The sequence below is a fragment of the Chiloscyllium punctatum genome, chromosome 14 (genome assembly GCF_047496795.1).
Source record: "Chiloscyllium punctatum isolate Juve2018m chromosome 14, sChiPun1.3, whole genome shotgun sequence".
Classification (NCBI taxonomy): Eukaryota; Metazoa; Chordata; class Chondrichthyes; order Orectolobiformes; family Hemiscylliidae; genus Chiloscyllium; species Chiloscyllium punctatum.
The window spans coordinates 41,149,610-41,170,292 of NC_092752.1; the positions used below are offsets into that span (position 1 = coordinate 41,149,610).

The 20,683-nt window shown below is 40.2% G+C and overlaps 1 protein-coding gene across 4 annotated transcripts in view; it reads right to left on the bottom strand.

The window, feature by feature from the left end:
* The window catches only part of idua (alpha-L-iduronidase), a 261,756-nt gene that overhangs the window by 115,217 nt on the left and 125,856 nt on the right, over nt 1-20,683 (bottom strand). For all 4 annotated transcript variants that reach the window (XM_072584238.1, XM_072584237.1, XM_072584240.1 and 1 more), the window contains 3 exons: nt 18,418-18,500; nt 10,769-10,876; nt 3,414-3,509 (listed from right to left, as the gene is read on the bottom strand). In XM_072584238.1, the coding sequence (XP_072440339.1) occupies nt 3,414-3,509; nt 10,769-10,876; nt 18,418-18,500 (287 nt within the window). The remainder of the gene's footprint in view (nt 1-3,413; nt 3,510-10,768; nt 10,877-18,417; nt 18,501-20,683) is intronic.

Consider the following 20,683-nt stretch of genomic DNA (forward strand, 5'->3'; position numbering starts at 1 on the left):
TTGTTTATGGATAAGATGAGGACAGTTATGGACCACTGCCGGAACCCCATTGTCATTAGTACGATGTAGGCATGGAGGGCGATGCGTCAGAGTGAGGGTTGCTTATCCAAGACTTCGCCACTTATGCCTATAGTTGGTATGCCAGGATTCCAGTCAGGGATGATGGACTCAGGGTTCAAACTATGGTCAGCGAGAGGAGTTTCCAGTTTGGGAGACTTGTTTGAGGGGGAGGTTATGATGTCTTTTGAGCAACTGAGCCGCAAATACGGGTTACCCAGCAGAGATCTTTTCCGTTTTTTTCAGGTTAGGGATTTCATCCAGAAGAAGACTAACTTCTCACTAAGCCTTATAAGCCCGATACAGAGAGGCTGTTGCTACATTCCACAAGCACACTTTTGGTTAGTGCCCTCTATCGCCTGCTGGGTTGCAGGGCCTGGCAGGATATTAACTGGTTATGTGAGGTCTGGCAGCAAGAGCTAGGAGTGGAGATTTCTTCTGAAACATGAGAGAACATATGGGAGAATGCTCAAAAGATCTCAATCTGTCATAGGACATGTGCTATCCAGTTAAAAGTTCTGCACAGGGTTCATCTGGCACCGGACCATCTGGCGAAGTTTAAAAAAGGGGCATCTCCAATGTGCCCCAAATGTAGAATAAGTGTAAGTACTCTTACCCATTGCTCCTGGACATGCCACAGGCTCCTTGTTTATTGGAGCGCTGTGGCAGGAGAGATAGGGAGGGTATTGAGGACTGAAGTCAAAGTAGACCCGATATCTCTCCTCTTAAGTCTACCGAATTTATCACCTTTTGACGGGCATGGGAAGAAACTAGTTAATATTATTGCATACTGTGCACAGAAGAATATTCTGATGAACTGGGTGTCTGAGAACCCGCCGGGCTTGCTGGGATGGCAGACATTAATTATGGAGTACAATTCCTTGGATTTGTTTTACAAACATGGTGCATCACACAACAGACCATTTTTATAAGACATGGCAGCCCTACTGGAGTTATCTGGATATACATTTGTCGGCTATCTTAACTAGGGCGTTTGTTTAACCAGGATGGTTAGGTTTGTCAAGCCGTGGGCCCTGAAGGGGGAAGCTTCTGAGTTAATATCAGTATATATACAATGCTCCCATTCCTTTGTTTGGGAGCTTTGCGTCAAGCATAGCTGTTCTATATTCTGTGGTTTTTTTGTGTTTTCTTTTGCTTTTCTTTTTTTTTATCTATTACTTATTTATTGGTGTTGCTTTGCATAGTGTTAGGGTTTGTTTTGTATTATAGGGTGGGTTAATAGTTAGTAGACAGTAGTTGTATTGTAATTTGTGTTTTTTTTCTCTTTATTATACTGATATTTATTTATTGATTGTATTTTTCAATAAGTTTATATATTTGTAAAGTTTAAAAAATTGCTAATTAATAATATTTACAAAAAAACAGGTTGTTTCCTCGATCCATGTGTCATGGAGCCAACCAGGAAACATGCTATGTTGGAACTGGTACTGGGAAATGAGACAGGTTTAATAAATTACCTCAGTAAAAGATCCCCTAGGAAGTCATGACCATAACATGATAGAATTTAATATTCAGTTTGAGAGTGAGAAACTGGGGTCGGAAAAAAAGAGAATCACAGAAGAACCTCAATTATCCAAAGGACACAGGCGGGGAGTATTTCATTCAGTTAATCAAATGCTGGATATTTGAATGCCGGATAACATAGTTAGCCAAGCCTCAGGACCTTGGGATCTTGTTTGGATAATTTGAAATTCGGTTGATCGAATGCCGGATAATCCGAGGTTCTTCTATACAATGAAATGAGGATAGAGTTAGCAAAGTGAACTGAGTGGATAGATTAGCAGGAATGACAGTAAGCAAAAAGCTTTTTAAAGGTGGCAATTCTTGGTTCTCAGCCAAAATATATCCCAGGATGGAGGAAAGATTCTAAGGAGAAATAAAATAACCAAGTTTAAACAAGGAACATAAGGAGAGTGTTAAGTTTAAATAAAAGGATATAAGGAAGCAGAATCAGTGATAGCCCCAGGTTAAATTCAGAAGCCAGAAAAGGGAGAGAAAAAGATAATAAAGAGGAAGAAAATAAACGATGACAGCAAACTATCAAGGAATATAAAACTGATATTGACCAGATGTTTGAACAACATATATATTTTCAAGTATCTGAAAGGAGAAAAATTAAAAGCAGAGAGAAATGTAACAGAAACCAGGAGAAGGAGTAGGGAATTGGCCATTCAATATGATCAATATAATTCTCTATCTCAACATCATACCCCTGCTTTCTCTCCATCTTCTTGCTGCCTTTAATATCTAATAATAGATCTATCTTTCTTGAGAGGAAGGGGTTTCCGATGTTTCAGACCAGTTGAAGGCCTGCAGCAAAGTGGAACAATAAAAAGTGAGTATACTCAAGAGGCCGAAATTAGATGAGTAACAATATATTGGAGGCTTGAAGGGCGAGAGCAGATTACAGAAAGGGCCTGTCCAATGAGGGACTTAAAAGTATAGTTGAGAATTTTAAAATCTAAGTGTTGTTTTTACCATATGTCAGTGAGTGCAGGGGTGATAGGGAAACGGGCTTGTATGACTAAGGAGATGGATCAAGGATTGATCACTGGGGACACTAGAGCAAATGATGTAGGAGCAGGAAGAGGAGTCATTGCGAATGATACTCTCACTATACTTATGAAGATAAGAACTGAACACTGAAATGAGTCCCACCCGGTTTGATGACAGTGACGGAAAGCAGAGTGACCAATTATGTCAGTCATCAAATAAATCAAAAAGAAAGCAGAATGAGAGTTATTTTTGTGACAATCACATGGGATGTAATTTGTGCCTGTGTTTAAGAAAAACAACATTTTTGTATCATGTCAACCCAAACTGAGTGAAAGGTGTCATGAATTTTGGAGATTACATCATAATTAAGTACTTTGGAAAGGAAAAGGAGGGAAAAGGGTTGGAAATGGGACAGTAATTTGAGAGGATGAGATGAAGAATTGACATTAGAGAAGAATGGTAATGATTGCTTGACTTAAGGAGAATGACACAATAACTGAACAGAGAGAACCATTAACCATATCAGCCAGCATAGGTAGCAGGATAACAGCCATACAACCTGCTAAGATCCATTTTCATGGCTCACATTTGAACAAGGGCTATTTGCATAAAGTATCAGTGTACTACCCAACTGACTATAAGGTTAGGAATGAATGTCTAATGGAATGGAATAGAGGTAATACATTGTCAAAAACTCTAGAAATGACCCAAAATGGGGCAACAGACAAAGAAACATCTAAGCTATCTTTACAGTAACCTCACTTTATGAATGCTAAATTATAATAGAACAATGTAAAACTTGTCATAAACGATACCTATCAACTACATTATAAACTCACCTTTAACTGTGAAAGTTAAATTATCAAAATCATGATGATCTGGTTCATTCCAGGTTTCAAAGTTCCATTTTGACACATATGCCAGACTGTAGGCATCTATAAGCAAACAAAAACATTTTGTAAACCGGAAAGACAATACCTTAAGTTTCTCACTTTAATTGTCCATTCGTTACTGCCTTCCAGGATACAATTTGGATCTCTTACTGTGAATGACTCCTGGTTCCAGGACTACCAACCCTATTGATGGGGATTCGAGTTTTCAGGAGTGCCTTTCAAGGTGCTGGCTGCTCGAGGTTGTCGACACATGCCTAATGAGGCTGGCTCCATTGCAGGTATATGCATTTCCTAGTCCTCTGCAATTTCCAAGGAGTCACATTAGCTTTTGAAAGAGTTGTGAACCACAATCTCCATGAAGGAACCTATTGAAATATATTTTGAAAAACCCTCCTCATACCTGTTACTGAGTTATGCCTCCCACCCCCTCCCTGTGGCCCCTCATGACCCCCATTATATCACTATGATTTTAAAAAACCTATTCACTACCGACAAATACTCGTGCCAATTAACAGACACTTTTAAGCATTCATAGCTGAACCACAAGCACTTGAAACCTTTTAATCTGTGTGAACATAATGAAAATGACAGCACAGATCAGAAAGCCATAGTTCTGATTCAAACTGGGGCTCAGGCATTTCGACAGAGTAATGGATGACTGGGCTTTCAGCTATGAGTACAGAATGAAACTTGACTATGGCACAGAAACCATAGTGATTATCTGGGAGTGCATAGGTGGGTGAGGGTCATTAGAGGCCATGGGGGATAGCTGGTGCATAGTATAGCATGGAAACATAAGGGGTTATCGGAATGCGGGAATGTAGCTTGAATGGGGTGATATGAAGGGTCCTACAGTGCGGAAGCAGGCTATTCTGCCCATTCAGTCTACATTGACTCTCTGAAGAGCACTGGTATATTGGACTGAATGGAGAGCATAAGTTTGAGCACGAGCATGGAGAGTGGGTGGAATATGAACAGGTGAGGGCCGCTGTCTTTTAATATAATGGCTGAAGTCTCACAACATCAAAGCAGACCCCTTAAACGACCCGCCTCCATACTCAAAAGCTCCCCATAGCTGCCTCCAAAACATTTTCCTGGGTCAGCTGATCCAAAGGCAGGCTGCATCTACAAAATCCACGACCAAAATCCCATTCTTGAAGGCAGTTTCTCCCAAGGTGGATGGGTTGAAACAGAAATTTGCTTTACTTGTGTTCCCTGCCAAAGAAGTTGACATCGGAGACAGGAATGCGGTTGGGAATGACAAAAACTTGCTGTAATTTCAAAGTTGCAGTAGACTTTCTAAATCTATCCTATTTTTCTATAGTTTTTTGACAGGTTGGGTTAACCCCACACACTTTATTCTGAAATTGTGGACACTGTCATAAGTCTCAAATTTAAATGTCCTCCACCTACCTCTTGTGTGCTGGTGTTGATTTTGGAAGCATTACAAAAAGGTTCTAAGTGTTTCTTAAGCACTGGGGGGTTGGTTGTTGAGAAATCTGGAACATTCTGACTGGTGAATAGCAACCAACTTCTGGTGCCACTGCACATTTATACTACAATGTAGCATCTAGTAATGATTCATCATGGGGCTCTATTGACCATTACGTTGATCAGTATTGATTAAGTGCTGAGATGTGTTACAATACATTTTTTACTTGAAACAAAAAGTGCCATTATGCTTTCTATATTCTATAAAATGTGCTGGGAAACCCTCCTGTCATGTTTTATACTTCAGTTAAATTACCCCAGATCTTTAATTTTGAAATTTTTGGAAGTCATAAAAAATCTAACCAACTATCCACATCCATGAATTGCCATGCACTTTGCTTCAAAGTGAAAGAACAGATGATCTACAACTTAGAAAAATGGTCCATGTGTATTCAGTTTCAAAAGGTTGATTGTTTCAATTCCCAATTGTTGTTTGTATAATTCGGAATATTATGAACTTTTCTTTGTTTAAAAAGCTACAGAACCACTTATTTCAGCAGAAACATGCATTCACATTTTGTTTGATAACTTGAAGAAGTTATTAAAGGATTATTAACCTTTGATGAGGTGAGTGAATAATTCTTTAAAGAAATTGCATAAAAGCAATTCTTCAATTGATCAACAAAGAAAAGCAATTCTTTTCCTTGTTGATCAACTGAGGTGATTTCTATCTTTTCAAGTACCATTTTGAAATGAGAGAATTTTCTTCCTCCCCAATTTAAACCTGTTTGAATAAAATTCTTTTGGATAGCTAGGATGTTTTTTTTAAAACAATGTTAATTTCAAAGTCATGGTTCCTAAAATCTGCATATAGTGGACTCTCTGTGTCTAGTTATGTAGGGAGAGGCACTAAGACTCATAAGCGTGAGGAATGAGATTTAGGGGTTGTAAGATCAATGGTGAAAATTGTGCTCCTTTCCCCCAAAATCAAATCGGGCCTTCTAATCAGTCAACTTCTATTTCCATACTCCTTTTACACTTTTACAATTCGCCTCTGAGATGAAAATATGGCAGTAATTTGCTTTGGAGTACAGCTCATGTTTCAGAAGTTGGGAATGAACTCAACCCTCAGTTTCTGAACCCAAGACAAAATTCTGGGCTAAAGTATCTGTTCAATGTCGCTTCCATTTCTTCACTTCATGATTCCTTTGTGTGTTTCTGCCTTTTAAAATATTATATATTTGTAAAAGTACTAATGGGATGTTTTTATATTCCCAGTTAGTTTACTCATTTTCTACTTTTTCGCTTTTACTAATATCAATTTTTTTGTCACCCTTTGTTGACTTCTTAGTGTTCCAACCCTCAGGATCATCTTTGCTAAGTTTTATTTTTCTAATGGAATTTATTTTTGTTCACCATTTTATTTTTACTGTAACTGTTTCTCACTGTTTATCTACTGTCATGCTTTTAGTTTATTCACCCAATCAACTTTAACCAACTCTTCCCTTACTGCTATAAATTTGGCTACATGTAAATTTCAGATTCCTGCTTGGAATTGGGGCCATGTTGTTTTGAAATTCAATATGAAAATGAATGCATCAGAATCCCTCTTTCCCAAAGTACCTTTCTCTATGAGATTACTAATTATTCTTGGGGTTCATTCCACAATACTGTATCAAAAGTAGTCTTATCCTATCTGGTTCCAGAACACATCATTCTAAAAATACTGTCTCAGCAGTGCTCTATAAACTTATTTTCCAATTACTTTTTCTGATTTGATTTGTCTAGTCAATATAAAGAGTAAAGTCCCCCAAGATTACTATAATGCTTTTGTTCCAAACTTTCTCTTGCACAATGTTTTGTCCAATACCATAACATTTATTAGTGGCCCCATAAACTACTTCCATCACTCTTTTCTGAACCTTGGCATTCCTAATCTCCAACCATAATAATTCTATTGATTAATTTTGAGAGGTAAGAATTTCCAACCTGATATAATCCTTTACTATCAGTACTATTCTTTCTTTTTTTCTACTTCAGCTTTTTTTTGTAATGTTGTATAACAGAACTACTTTTAAGCCTACTTGACCACTCAGAACCTTCTCTTTGCCTATGCTAGTTTCTAAGTATATCAAAGTCCTTCTGCCTGATTTCTATGCCTGCATTGTCAGTCTCACTAGTGAACACCAACACAAAAGATTCATTTAGAATCATTTATAAATTTACCCTTGCACATTTTGTATTCCGCTAGGACTTCTGTGTTGAGCCTGCGGTATCTGCCCCAAGTGTCCCTTTTCCTCCTTATCCTATCTTGTAGGTGTTCCAAGATGGCAGCAGAATAGGTCACTCTTTTCTGAATGTTTTTTTTAAACCTTCTAAACTTACCCAGAGTGGAATGGGGGAGGTGAAGCCCAGACCAGAGGCTGATGCGGGGAGATGAGGCCCTTGTGCATTGGAGGCAAGGAATCAAGTTTTGAAGCTGAATGTTGTCTGGAGATTTGGCCTGGTGTGGTCTGGAGACTAGATATTGGCAATAACTTGGGCAAAAAGACTATAATTTGAGTACTTGTTAAACTTTTTATTCTTATGCTGGATTCATTTACTATTCGTTCAATTTTTTACCAAATACTTTATGGGGAGCATGTTGGCCCTGTACTGTTTCCTTCTTAACATGTCCCACTGCTCTAACACAAATTTACCTTGAAATATCTGCTCCTAGCCCAGTCTGGCCAAATCATGTCTTTTTCTATTGGAATGAAGTTGTCGCTGAATGTAACATCTAATTAAGGTTATCCTTCCCCCAGTTAATAAATTAGATTACAGGCCCTTCCCTCTCCTTTCCATAAGAATCTTGAATTGAACAGAGTTATGATCACTCCCTGCAAAATGCTCCTGCACTGAAGACACCACTTGCTCAGCTTTGTTTTCTAAAATTACGTCCAGGACCGTGCCCCTCTGTTGTAGGGCCTTCTTTGTACAGGTTTATAAAGCTGCCCTGGATGTGTTTTTAAGAATTCTGCTCCATCTAAACCTTTCATACTATGACTACCCTAGTTAATGTTGGGAAGTTGAAATTTCCTATTATCACTATCCTATTTCTTTTACACTTCTCTAAAATTTGCGTACATATCTGCTTTTCTATTTCTCTCAGACTGTTAGGGGCCTATAGTACACTCCCAGTAATGTGATGGCTCCTTTTTGATTTTCAGGTTCTTACCACATGACTTCATTTGAGGACCCTTCTAAGATATCATCCCTCCTCACTGCTGTAATCGATTCCCTGATTACCTCAACATCCCTCCTCTTTTACCTGCTTTCTTGCCTCAAGACCATCTGTCCTGGAATATTGAGCTGCTGAACCTGCCCCTCTCAACCATGTCATTCGCTCCAATAGCCAATAGCAAATATTCCAATTATATCTCCCACATTTAAGTCTCAATCATTAATGTATACCACCAACAGCAAAGAATTCAACACTGAGCCCATTGAAACATCAATGGAAATCACTTTCACAAACTCAATTGGTGGTAATTACCCTTTATGTCCTGTCTATGAACAAATTTTGGTCTTAACTCACCACATGCCTCTGTATCTCATGGGTTTTATTGTTTTCTCAACAGTCTGCCATGTGGGAACTTTCAATTGAAATATATACAGACAACTCCCTTTATTAATCCTCCTGGTTTCTTCCTCAGAAAATTCAATTAAGTTAGTAAAACATAACATTCCCTGAATAAAGCCTCAATGACTATCCTGATTAAGCCTTTCCATTAACTGCCAAAACTATCCCTCAACACTGATTCTAAAGTTAAAATCAGAAAATGCAGAGAAACTCAGCAGGTCTGATAGCATCAGTAACAAGAGAAACCGAGTTAGTGTTTTGAATTGATAAGACCTTTCTTCAGAGCACAGATCATGTGTCTGACTCAGAACATTAATTGTGTTTCTCTCTCCATAGCTTCTGCCACCTGTACTACGTTCGTCCAATACTTCCTGTTTTTGAGATTTTCAACGTCAGCACTATTTTGTTTTTTATTGATCCTGGTAGTTTTCCCACCACCAAGTTTAGGCTGATAGGCCTATAATTATTTAACCTATCCCTCTCTGAATAATGGTACAATGCTTGCTGATTTCCAATGCTCTGGAAACTTGCCCATACCAAGTGAGGATCCAAAAATGATCAAGTGCATCTATTATTTCCTCCCTGCTTCCTTAAACAATCTTGGGTACAATTCATTTGGCCTGGCTATTTACCCACCTTCAAGGTGTTCAATCCCTCCAGTGCTTCCTTTCTGGAGCATTTATTTTCTAAGCATAGTCACCTTGCAACAATATCTCTATTATGGTGATTAGGTCTCAACCATTATTTCTACTTATGCTTCCAGTTCATCTATCTTTCTGCAAATGCTCCGTGCCTTCAGATAAAGACCCTCTGGTTTTATTTTTTGATTTATGTTTTGTATAGATCATATTTGCTGATGAAATATTACTGTTAAAGTCTTTACCCCCTTGCTGACCCACTCTACTCGTCTTCAATTGTTTAATTGTTTCAAATTTTCTCTTTAGATTTCTAAATCTCCCTCGACTACTTCTCCCATTATTTTATTTTAGAGCTCCATTCACAGCCCTAGATACACAAATTGTTAGGATACTAACCCCAACTTGTTTGAAGTGGAGGCCATCTCAGCAAGACCACTCCCTCTTTCCCAAATACTGATGCCACTGCTCCTGAATCAAAATCCTTTCATTAATTATAGAATCCCTGCAAGTCTGCACTGGTCCTCCAAAGAGCATCCCACCCAGACCCACCTTGCTCCCCTCAACCCCCCATAACCATGCATTAACCATGGCTAATCCACCTAGCCTACAGGTTCCCTGGACACTATGGGACAATTTAGCTTGGCTAATCCACCTAATCTTCACATCACTGGACAGTTGGAGGAAACTGGAGCATCAAGTGGAAACCCACACAGATATGGGGAGAATATACAAATTTTTCCTACAGAACCTTTTCAACCACTCTTGAAATGCTCTAATCTGCTTGACTCCATCCCGGATAGCCACAGATGTTTTTTTATTTATGAGGTTATGCCTTTTAATTTATGCTCAAATTCTCTCAGAATAGTATCACTGATTTTGCCTTCGTTATTAGCTCCGACATATATTTCAAGAACTGGTCACTGAATCACAGAATCCCTACACAGCGTGGAAAGAGGTACTCCATGTTCATTTACAGAAGGAGATATCTTTAATCCAGACACAGAGCAATTAGCATAATCTTCCTACGCTAATCAAGATTACATTCTTTCTCACTGCCTCCAATTGAATAGGTTCTTGCGTCATGGCCCAACTCTGTTATCTCTCTAAGTTGTCATTCTTGTTCTATTTCATACAGGTAGCAAGTATGTTAATTGGAAGCTGGCATTTTCCTTCTGAAAATGGAGGAAGGAGGGGAAGATTAATGTGGACATGACAGTGCATGTTCACTGTACTTTGCTAGCCCTCTCTACCTTACACCTGCCAGAAAATTGATGGAACAGGACCAGACAGCCCTTATCAGTGCATCTTTTAACAACATTGCTGTAATCAGCTGAGACCAATTATGTCTGAACAAGCAAGGATAATAACAATTCCTACAAATGTTGACCTAACAGATATTGATTCCAATAGACTGGACGTTCTTGCAAAATTAGCAATGCATGAACTTTGTAAATGTTAAGTGGCAAGAAAATTTTAGGAAAGACTGCTTCAGATTTAGCATGTAATTTTCTAATTTTCTAAGTATCTTTAAATTATAATTGTAATTTATTATGTTAAAACTCTGAAATAATACTGCTAATATTTATTACAAACTGCTCTTATGCACTTACCTATGTATCTTCTTGCTAAAAGCATGATCAACTTTCTCCACTCAAACACCTGATTTTTCTCTTCAAAATTGGTAAAGTATCCTGATGGGTTTCCCATGAGCTCAAATCCTATATCATGTAAAAGGGGAAATTTATTTCTTTACAAAATATTTGATCAAGCAGACTTGCCAATTAATGCAATGAACTGTACAGCTGTCAATTTAAAAATGGTATATGTTGCGCTGATTAAGCCTTTAGTACAATGCGACAGTGAATATAAATAGAAATATATAATTAAAAATTGGACAGCCAAGATGCGAAATTTTCAGCGTTATGTTAAACCTTATGAATGTAGAGTTAGAGAAGCACTTGCATAATTCTAAGCATGTATTTGGAAAAATAAACTGCATCCACAATGTAAGAGGCTGCAATAAAATGAAAAACATCTAGACACCGTTAGCCTTTAGAGTTATCAATGACAAAATTGCATGCCATGACCCTCAATTCACTCTAAAACTCTTATAATAGAAGATTAAAAATTATGTCTCTCTCCTGGCACGGTGGCTCGGTGGTTAGCACTGTTGTCTCACAGCGCCAGGGACCCGGGTTCAATTCCCACCTCAGGCAAATGTCTGTGTGGAGTATGCACATTCTCCCCATGTCTGCATGGGTTCCCTCCGGGTGCTCCGATTTCCTCCCACAGTCCAAAGCTCCATTTTGCCAGAGCGGCGAGGAGAGGAGGAGTGGTGAAGCGAGAGCTGCCGGGAAGGGTGAGTTTTCCTGCATTAAAAGGGACTTACCTCAGGAGTCAGGCCTCCATTTGCTGAAAGGTGCGAGGGAGAAGCGAAGGACTTCTGGGAAGTCATATATTTGTGTAGTTGTGTTACCTGAAACACTACTCGGGTAGTGTCTCCCACCCATCCTCCTCCTCGAACCAAAAAAAAGGTTCTGTGCGCCAGATTGGTAATTTAGAATAGTGGGAATGGAGGTGAGGGCAGTTGAATGTTCCTCCAGCAGAATGTGGGAGGTAAGGGTCACCACTAGTAGCCCTGCTGACTACATCTGCGGGAAGTGCACCCAACTCCAGCTCCTCGAAAACCGTGTTAAGGAACTGGAGCTAGAGCTGGATGAACTTTGGAGCATTCGGGAGGCAGAGGGGTTTATTGAGAGGAGTTACAGGGAGGTAGTCACTCCTCAGGTACAAGAAAAAGGCAGATGGGTTACAGTCAGGGGACGGAAAGGGAACCGGCAAGCAGTGCAGGGATCCCCTGTGGCCATTCCCCTCAACAATAAGTATACCGTTTTGGACACTGTTGGGGGGGACGACTTACCAGGGGAAAGCAGTGGGGTACAGGGCTCTGGCACAGAGTCTGTCCCTGCTGCACAGAAGGGAAAGGGGAAGAGGAGCAGAGCAGTAGTCATTGGGGACTCCTTAGTTAGGGGGACAGATAGGTGGATTTGTGGGGACGAGACAGACTCACGGTTGGTGTGTTGCCTCCCAGGTGCCAGGGTTCATGATGTCTCTGATCGTGTTTTTGGGATCCTTAAGGGGGAGGGGGAGCAGCCCCAAGTCGTGGTCCACATAGGCATCAACGACATAGGTAGGAAGAGAGATGGGGATTTAAGGCAGAAATCCAGGGAGCTAGGATGGAAGCTCAGAGCTAGGATGAGTTGTTGTCTCTGGTTTGTTGCCCGTGCCACATGCTAGTGAGGCGAGGAATAGGGACAGAGAGGAGTTAAACATGTGGCTACAGGGATGATGCAGGAGGGAAGGTTTTAGATTCTTGGATAATTGGGGCTCTTTCTGGGGTACGTGGGACCTCTTCAAGCAGGATGGTCTTCATCTGAACCAGAGGGGTACCAATATCCTGGGGGAGAAATTCGCTAAGGCTATTGGGGTGGGTTTAAACTAATCCAGCAGGGGGATGGGAATCAAAATTGTAGTTTGAGTATAGAAAAGGTTGAGAGTAGGGAGGCCCGAAATCAAGTTTCAGGGACACAAGATGGCACCGGCAAGCAAGAAGTTGGTTTGAAGTGTGTCTACTTCAACGCCAGGAGCATCCGGAATAAGGTGGATGAACTTGCAGCGTGGGTTGGTACCTGGGACTTTGATGTTGTGGACATTTTGAAGACATGGATAGAGCAGGGACAGGAATGGTTGTTGCAGGTTCCAGGATTTAGATGTTTCAGTAAGAACAGAGAAGATGGTAAAAGAGGGGGAGGTGTGGCATTGTTGGTCAAGGACAGTATTACAGTTGCAGAAAGGATGTTTGGGGACTCGTCAACTGAGGTAGCATGGGCTGAGGTTAGAAACAGGAAAGGAGAGGTCACCCTGTTGGGAGTTTTCTATAGACCTCCGAATAGTTCCAGAGATGTAGAGGAAAGGATAGCAAAGATGATTCTCGATAGGAGTGAGAGCGACAGGGTAGTTGTCATGGGGGACTTCAACTTTCCAAATATTGACTGGGAACACTATAGTACGAGTACTATAGATGGGTCAGTTTTTGTCCAGTGCGTGCAGGAGGGCTTCCTGACATAGTATGTAGACAGGCCAACAAGGGGTGAAGCCACATTAGATTTGGTACTGGGTAATGAGCTCAGCCAGGTGTTAGACTTGGAAGTAGGTGAGCACTTTGGTGATAGTGATCACAAGTCTGTTATGTTTACTTTACTGTGGGCGGCATGGTGGCACAGTGGTTAGCACTGCTGCCTCACAGCGCCAGAGATCCGGGTTCAATTCCCGCCTCAGGCGACTAACTGTGTGGAGTTTGCACGTTCTCCCCGGGTCTGCGTGGGTTTCCTCCGGGTGCTCCGGTTTCCTCCCACAGTCCAAAGATGTGCAGGTCAGGTGAATTGGCCATGCTAAATTGCCCGTAGTGTTAGGTAAGGGGTAAAGGTAGGGGTATGGGTGGGTTGCGCTTCGGCGGGGCGGTGTGGACTTATTGGGCCGAAAGGCCTGTTTCCACACTGTAAGTAATCCTATCTAAAGGGATAGGTGTATACCACTGGGCAAGAGTTACAGCTGGGGGAAAGGCAATTACAATGTAATTAGGCAAGATTTAGGAAGCATAGGATGGAGAAGGAAACTGCAGGGGATGGGCACATTAGAAATGTGGAGCTTATTCAAGGAAAAGCTCCTGAGTGTCCTAGATAAGTATGTACTTGTCAGGCAGGGAGGAAGCTGTAGAGTGCGGGAGCAGTGGTTTACGAAGGAAGTGGAATCTCTGGTCAAAAGGAAGAAGAAAGCTTATGTTAGGATGAGATGTGAAGGCTCAGTTAGGGCATTTGAGGGTTACAAGGTAGCCAGGAAAGACCTAAAGAGAGAGCTCAGAAAAGCCGGGTGGAGACATGAGAAGTTGTTGACGGATAGGATCAGGGTAAACCCCAAGGCTTTCTATAGGTATTTAAGGAATAAAAGAATGATGAGAGTAAGATTAGGGAAGTTGTGTGTGGAGTCAGAGGAGATAGGGGAAGCACTAAATGAATATTTTTCAACAGTATTCACTCTAGAAAATGACAATGTTGTCGAGGAGAATACTGAGATACAGGCTACTAGACTAGGTGTGATTGAGGTTCACAAGGAAGAGGTATTAGAAATCCTGCAGAGTGTGAAAACAGACAAGTCCCCTGGGCCAGATGGGATTTATCCTAGGATCCTCTGGGAAGCCAGGGAGGAGATTGCCGAACCTTTGGCATTGATCTTTAAATCGTTATTGTCTACAGGAATAGTGCCAGAAGACTTGGAGGATAGCAAATATGGTTCCCCTGTTCAAGAAGGGGAGCAGAGACAACCCTGGTAATGATAGACCAGTGAGCCTGACTTCAGTTGTTGGTAAAGTGTTGGAAAAGGTTATAAGAGATAGGATTTATAATCATCTAGAAAAGAATAATTTGATTAGGGAGAGTCAGCACGGTTTATGTCAAGGGTAGGTTGTGCCTCACAAACCTTATTGAGTTCTTTGAGAAGGTAGATGAGAGTTAACTGGTTGATGTGGTGTATATGGATTTCAGCAAGGCGTTCGATAAAGTTCCCCACAGTAGGCTATTGTATAAAATGTGGAGGAATGGGATTGTGGGGGATATAGCAGTTTGGATCAGTAATTGGCTTGCTGAAAGAAGACAAGAGGGTGGTGGCTGATGGGAAATGTTCATCCTGGAGTCCAGTTACTAGTGGTGTACCGCAAGGGTCAGTGTTGGGTCCGCTGCTGTTCGTCATTTTTATAAACGACCTGGATGAGGGTAGGTTAGTAAATTTGCAGACAACACTAAGGTCGGTGGAGTTGTGGATAGTGCCGAAGGATGTTGTAGGCTACAGAGAGATATAGATAAGCTGCAGAGCTGGGCTGAGAGGTGGCATATGGAGTTTAATGTGGACAAGTGTGAGGTGATTCACTTTGGTCAGAGTAACCAGAATGCAAAGTACTGGGCTAATGGTAAGATTCTTGGTAGTGTAGATGAGCAGAGAGATCTCGGTGTCCAGGTACACTGATCCTTGAAAGTTGCCACCCAGGTTGACAGGGTTGTTAAGAAGGCATACAGTATTTTAGCTTTTATTAAGAGGGATGGAGTTCCGGAACCATGAGGTTATGCTACAGCTGTACAAAACTCTGGTGCAGCCACACTTGGAGTATTGTGTACACTTCTGGTCACCGCATTATAAGAAGGATGTGGAAGCTTTGGAAAGGGTGCAGAGGCGATTTACTAGGATGTTGCCTGGTATGGAGGGAAGGTCTTACAAGGAAAGGCTGAGGGACTTGAGGCTGTTTTCGTTAGAGAGAAGAAGGTTGAGAGGTGACTTAATAGAGACATATAAGATAATCAGAGGGTTAGATAGGGTGGACAGGGGGAGCCTTTTTCCAAGTATGGTGACAGCAAGCCCGTGGGGGCATAGCTTTAAATTTAGGGGGATAGGTATAGGACAGATGTCAGAGGTAGTTTCTTTACTCAGAGAGTAGTAAGGGTATGGAATGCTTTGCCTGCAACGTTAGTAGATTCGCCAACTTTAAGAACATTTAAGTCGTCATTGGAAAAGCATACGGACGTACATGGAATACTGTCAGTTAGATGGGCTTCAGATTAGTATGACAGGTCGGCGCAACATCAAGTGCCGAAAGGCCTGTACTGCACTGTAATGTCCTATATTCAGGTCAGGTGAATTGGCCATGCTAAATTGCCAGTATGTTAGGTGCATTAGTCAGGGGTAAATGTAGGGGAATGGGTCTGGGTGAGTTGCTCTTCAGAGGGTCAGTGTGGACTTGTTGGGCCGAAGGGCCTGTTTCCACACTGTAGGGAATCTAATCTAATCTAATCTCCCCTGCCTGGTTTCTAAATTCTAAATGGACCCTTTGGGCTCATACAAAATTCATCTGTTGCTCAGCTGATGCTGTCATGGTAGATATCTTATCATTTTCAGTCTGTTGTTTGCTATGAAAGCAGTACATTAGAAATATGAAAAAGTAAGTTAGTTGGGTCGACACAGTGTTCAAAGAGAGTTGCAGATGAGGTGGATTAAAAATGTGGGCATTATTTGGAAAATATTTTTTCAAAGTATGGTCAGGTTTTCCTGACATTTCCATGATTAGACCAAGTAAATTGCTATCCCTCAGTTCCTTCATGCTTTTCATTTTTCCTATGAATCACCTGCTTAAACATTATTTTTAAGGCATTATAATTAAGGTTAATGGATTCCTGCTTATACTTTTATCATGCACTCAGGATAACAGCAGACTGAAAATTATAAGGTGCAGATCATGCCAGCACCAGTGGAAGTGAACAGCTTCTGAGCCTCAGGGTATATATGTTTTATAGTCATTTTAAAACAAAGGTGATTTAGGGGAGACTTAATAGAGGTATTTAAAATTATGAATTATTATGATAAAGCAAATAGGAAGTAATTGATAGTGGAAGTGGATTGATAACCAAAGGACACAGATGTAACATACTTGGCTCAAGGACCAGAAAATAAATAAGGAGATAGTTCTTTTGAAATGGTTTACACTGCCTAAAAAAATTGCTGAAAACAGTTTCTTTTGCAACCTTTCAAAAGGAAATTGAATTTCTACTTAAAAAGGAATAACTTGCAGAGTCAAGGGCAGAGGTAGGATAGTAAGACTAACAAGGGACAGAAAAGGGACAGAAAAGGTATGTAAGGGTAACTAGTCTCCTCCTGTCCTTTTTAATGCAGCTTAGAAGCATTTTCTGCAATAACTTATTTCACCATTCCATCTGTATACTATGAATGGTCCTCACTGCCTTTGACAGGGTCAAACATCTTCATTCTTATGTTCTACACACAGTTATAGCTTCTTAAAGCTGACTTTGCATTTTCCATGATAAATACTAATGTTGTAAAGACCATTTTTATTTTTTAGACTGTGAACATAAAATGGGAAAGATACAAATTTAAACCAAGGATCTGTGGAAGATGATGATATAGCTTTAAAAAAAATTGAGTTACTAGAACAGATTGTATCTTAGAATCCATGTAGAATCCCTATATGTGCAGACTCCCGAACAGGATCCCACGCAGACCCTAACTTATCCTTGTAATACTGCATTTCCCATGACTAATCCACCTAGCCCACATATTCCTAGATAAATCACTATGGGTGATTTAGCACAGCCAATCCACCTAACCTGCATATCTCTGGACACTAGTCACACCCTGTCAATTAGTGTGCTCTGTGTCCTTATAACCTCTCCTGTCACTTAATCAATTCCTTAGCTAGATCAGCAATTTCCTTCAGTTTCATGAGCTTCAACTTCAGTTTAGTCTCATATGAGGCATATTATCAAATGTATTTTAGAAGCCCATATAAATAATATCTATCGACACACTATCCACTAGACATACCTTAAAACAAAATCAGATCAGGTTCATGAAGCATAATCTATTTTTTAGGAATAATGGAGTGGTCAAGTTGTAACTTAGAGCTAACAGCTAAGGGCAATACTGTTCCTATATTGTTGGGTATGATAGTTGGTCAAAGGTACAGCCAGATTCTTTAAGTTATAAGAAATCATTAGTTGGTCATGCTTTAGTTAATCCCAGCATACTGATACAATCATGGAATAGGAAAACAGTCTAGGAGACAGTTACGAGAATCTAAAAATGGCAGTGTGAGAAACAGCTTGGAGAATTTAATTCTCCAACAGCGTAATAGACACAAAACAGTGGACAGTGAGGCAACTGGATTGCGTTTCCAGTGTAGCAGCACCCAATGACGTTAGGCCCAATGAAGGATACTAAAGTAGGTACAACAGAACCAATGATCCATTTAGTTTTCAGTGGGGAATTGCTACATATTCGTTTGCCTATATAGTAGCTTCTACATAACAGAAGTATCTAATTGGCTGTAAAGTGAATGTAACATGATGATGCAACGTAAACCAAATTTTAATATTTTATTTAAGTGCCTCTGAAGTTCAATTTGAAGTTCTAAATTAATTCAATGTTCTTCCTGCTATGTATTTACAAAATGTATGTAACTCATTATGTTCACATTCCTCTAATGATTTAGATGTGATCAGACACTAAACTGTGGTGAAGGATCGATGGAACCGCTGGAGAGACTGACTGGCTAGATACTAGATTTCTATCATTTTCTCCCATTGATATAAAGGCAATAGGTAGGAAGAAACCCTTTGGAAATTTTATTCCTGTAACATACCTGGCATAAGCCCATATTGCCACAGAAGGTAAATTAAATTATCCAAGTTCGTGAAGTTGTACAGAAGTTTGCCATTCATTTCCCTGCTCAAACAGGAGAGAGAAAAAAAAAGTTTAGCAACATCTTTGCAATAAATTAAAAAAGGCCAGCTTACTTAAGTTGTGTTTTCCTCATTCCTACCTTTTTCACATCCTTTCTAACACAGAAACTATTTCTATCACCTACAAAGTGCACAATAAAAAGTCAAAATTATTTATTTCAGGAAAATGCTTTAGCTTTATACTGTTTGCATCATTTCCACCAAGAGTGTACTATATGATCACCGCCATGTGATGTGCATTATTTTCTGTTCATGCAAGAAAAATAATTTTTGGAATCATTTTATACCGCAGAATTTATTTGAACATACTCTTTTAGGATAACATTTTATGCAACACAGCTGTTAAAAACAGGTGTTAGAAATTACATGCTGTGAATATAAGTTGAGTGTGAAATGTTTACAATTTAAACCTCATTTCTACTGTTTTCATTCATGATGAGGAAGCAATATTTTTGCAAAATATTTCTCATAGTATTTGATGTAACAAATCATTCACATACATTTCTGAAAAAATAAAAATATCATGCTTTTTTAACGTGCAAGCGAAAATAGGATTCATACTGCAAAAACGTGAATTCTTATTAATCAACTGCTGCCAAGTTAGAACTCAGCAATCTTTGTGTCAACTAAGGACAAGATAGACACAATGCAAACCTTTTAGTTTAAATAGTTTGAAAGCTCATAACATAATTTTATTTTAAACCACCCCCCTTCCAAACAACTCGGATGTAGAACATAATATAAAAACTGAAAGTGCTGGAAAAACACAGGAGGTTTCGCAGCATCTATGGAAAGAGAAACAGAATTAACATTTTAAATCCAATAGGATTCTTCTTCAGAACTCAAGGAGCCCAGAAAATAATAGTTTTAATACTAATACAAAGTGGGAGAAAGACCAATTTGAACAGTGTAGTCCTGTTTGCCCTGTAGTCATGGCTAAGTGGCTGAGGCGATGGATTTGAAATCCATTGGGGTCTTCAGCAGAAGTTAAAGCACTACTGACTTCATTTCTCATCTTCATGATTTGGGATGGCACGGTTGCTCAGTAGTTAGCACAGCTGCCTCACAGGGCCAGGGAATTGGTTTGATTTCAGTCTTGGGAGACTGTACGGAATTTGCATGTTCTCCCTGTATTTATTTAGGCTTCTTCAGTGTGTTTTGGTTTTCTCTCTCAGTCCAAGGTCATTCAGATTAGTTGGATTAGCCTTGCTAAATTGTTTGCACTGTCTAAGGATGTGTACGCTAACTAGGTTAGCCAAAGTAAAAATGTAGGGTTAAGGGGATAGTATAGGGAGCTGAGTTTGGGTTGGTGGCGACCTGATGGGCTGAATGGCTCTTTCTACACTGCAAGGACTCTATATTTCTATTCTAGATGGTGATGGTGAGCAAAACAAAAGGCAAAGGAGTGTTAATACTATAAAAGGAATGACATAAATGAAGACTAGGTGATAATAATATTAGTAACAGGAGCTAACAGCAGAAAATAAGTCAGCTCTGCAGATTAAATATATGAAAACAAGACACAGATGGGCAGTGTAATCAAAATGGGAGGATGGTATTCATGGTCTGAAGTTGTTGAAATCAATAGTGAATCCTGAAGGCTGTAAAGTGCCTATGGGGAAAATGAGATGCTGTTACTCCTGCTTTCACTAGAACACTGCAGCAGCCTAGGACAGAAACCTTAGTATGAGAGTCATACAATCTACTGAAACGGATGAAGAGGTGTGCGGAATTATTGAACAGTAATCAAGCAGAGGTAATAGTCCTTGTGGAATGCTGGCGGTAAAAAAGGAGACACGGAAATGTATTTGGTTGGGACATCCTGCTGAAGATGGCAGAAATCACAGGATGATCCTTTTAGTACAGAAACTGGAAGGAGGAAGTGAGTAACCCTATATAGTATAATAAAGCGCAGCAGGTCAGGCAGCATCCAAGGAGCAGGAGAATCAACGTTTCGGGCATGAGCCCTTCTTCAGGAATTCCTGAAGAAGGGCTCATGCCCGAAACGTTGATTCTCCTGCTCCTTGGATGCTGCCTGACCTGCTGCGCTTTTCCAGCAACACATTTTCAGCTCTGATCTCCAGCATCTGCAGTCCTCACTTTCTTCTATATAGTATAGTAATTCTATACTCGTTCTGGGAATGAGAGAAGGGTGAGGGCGGAAGT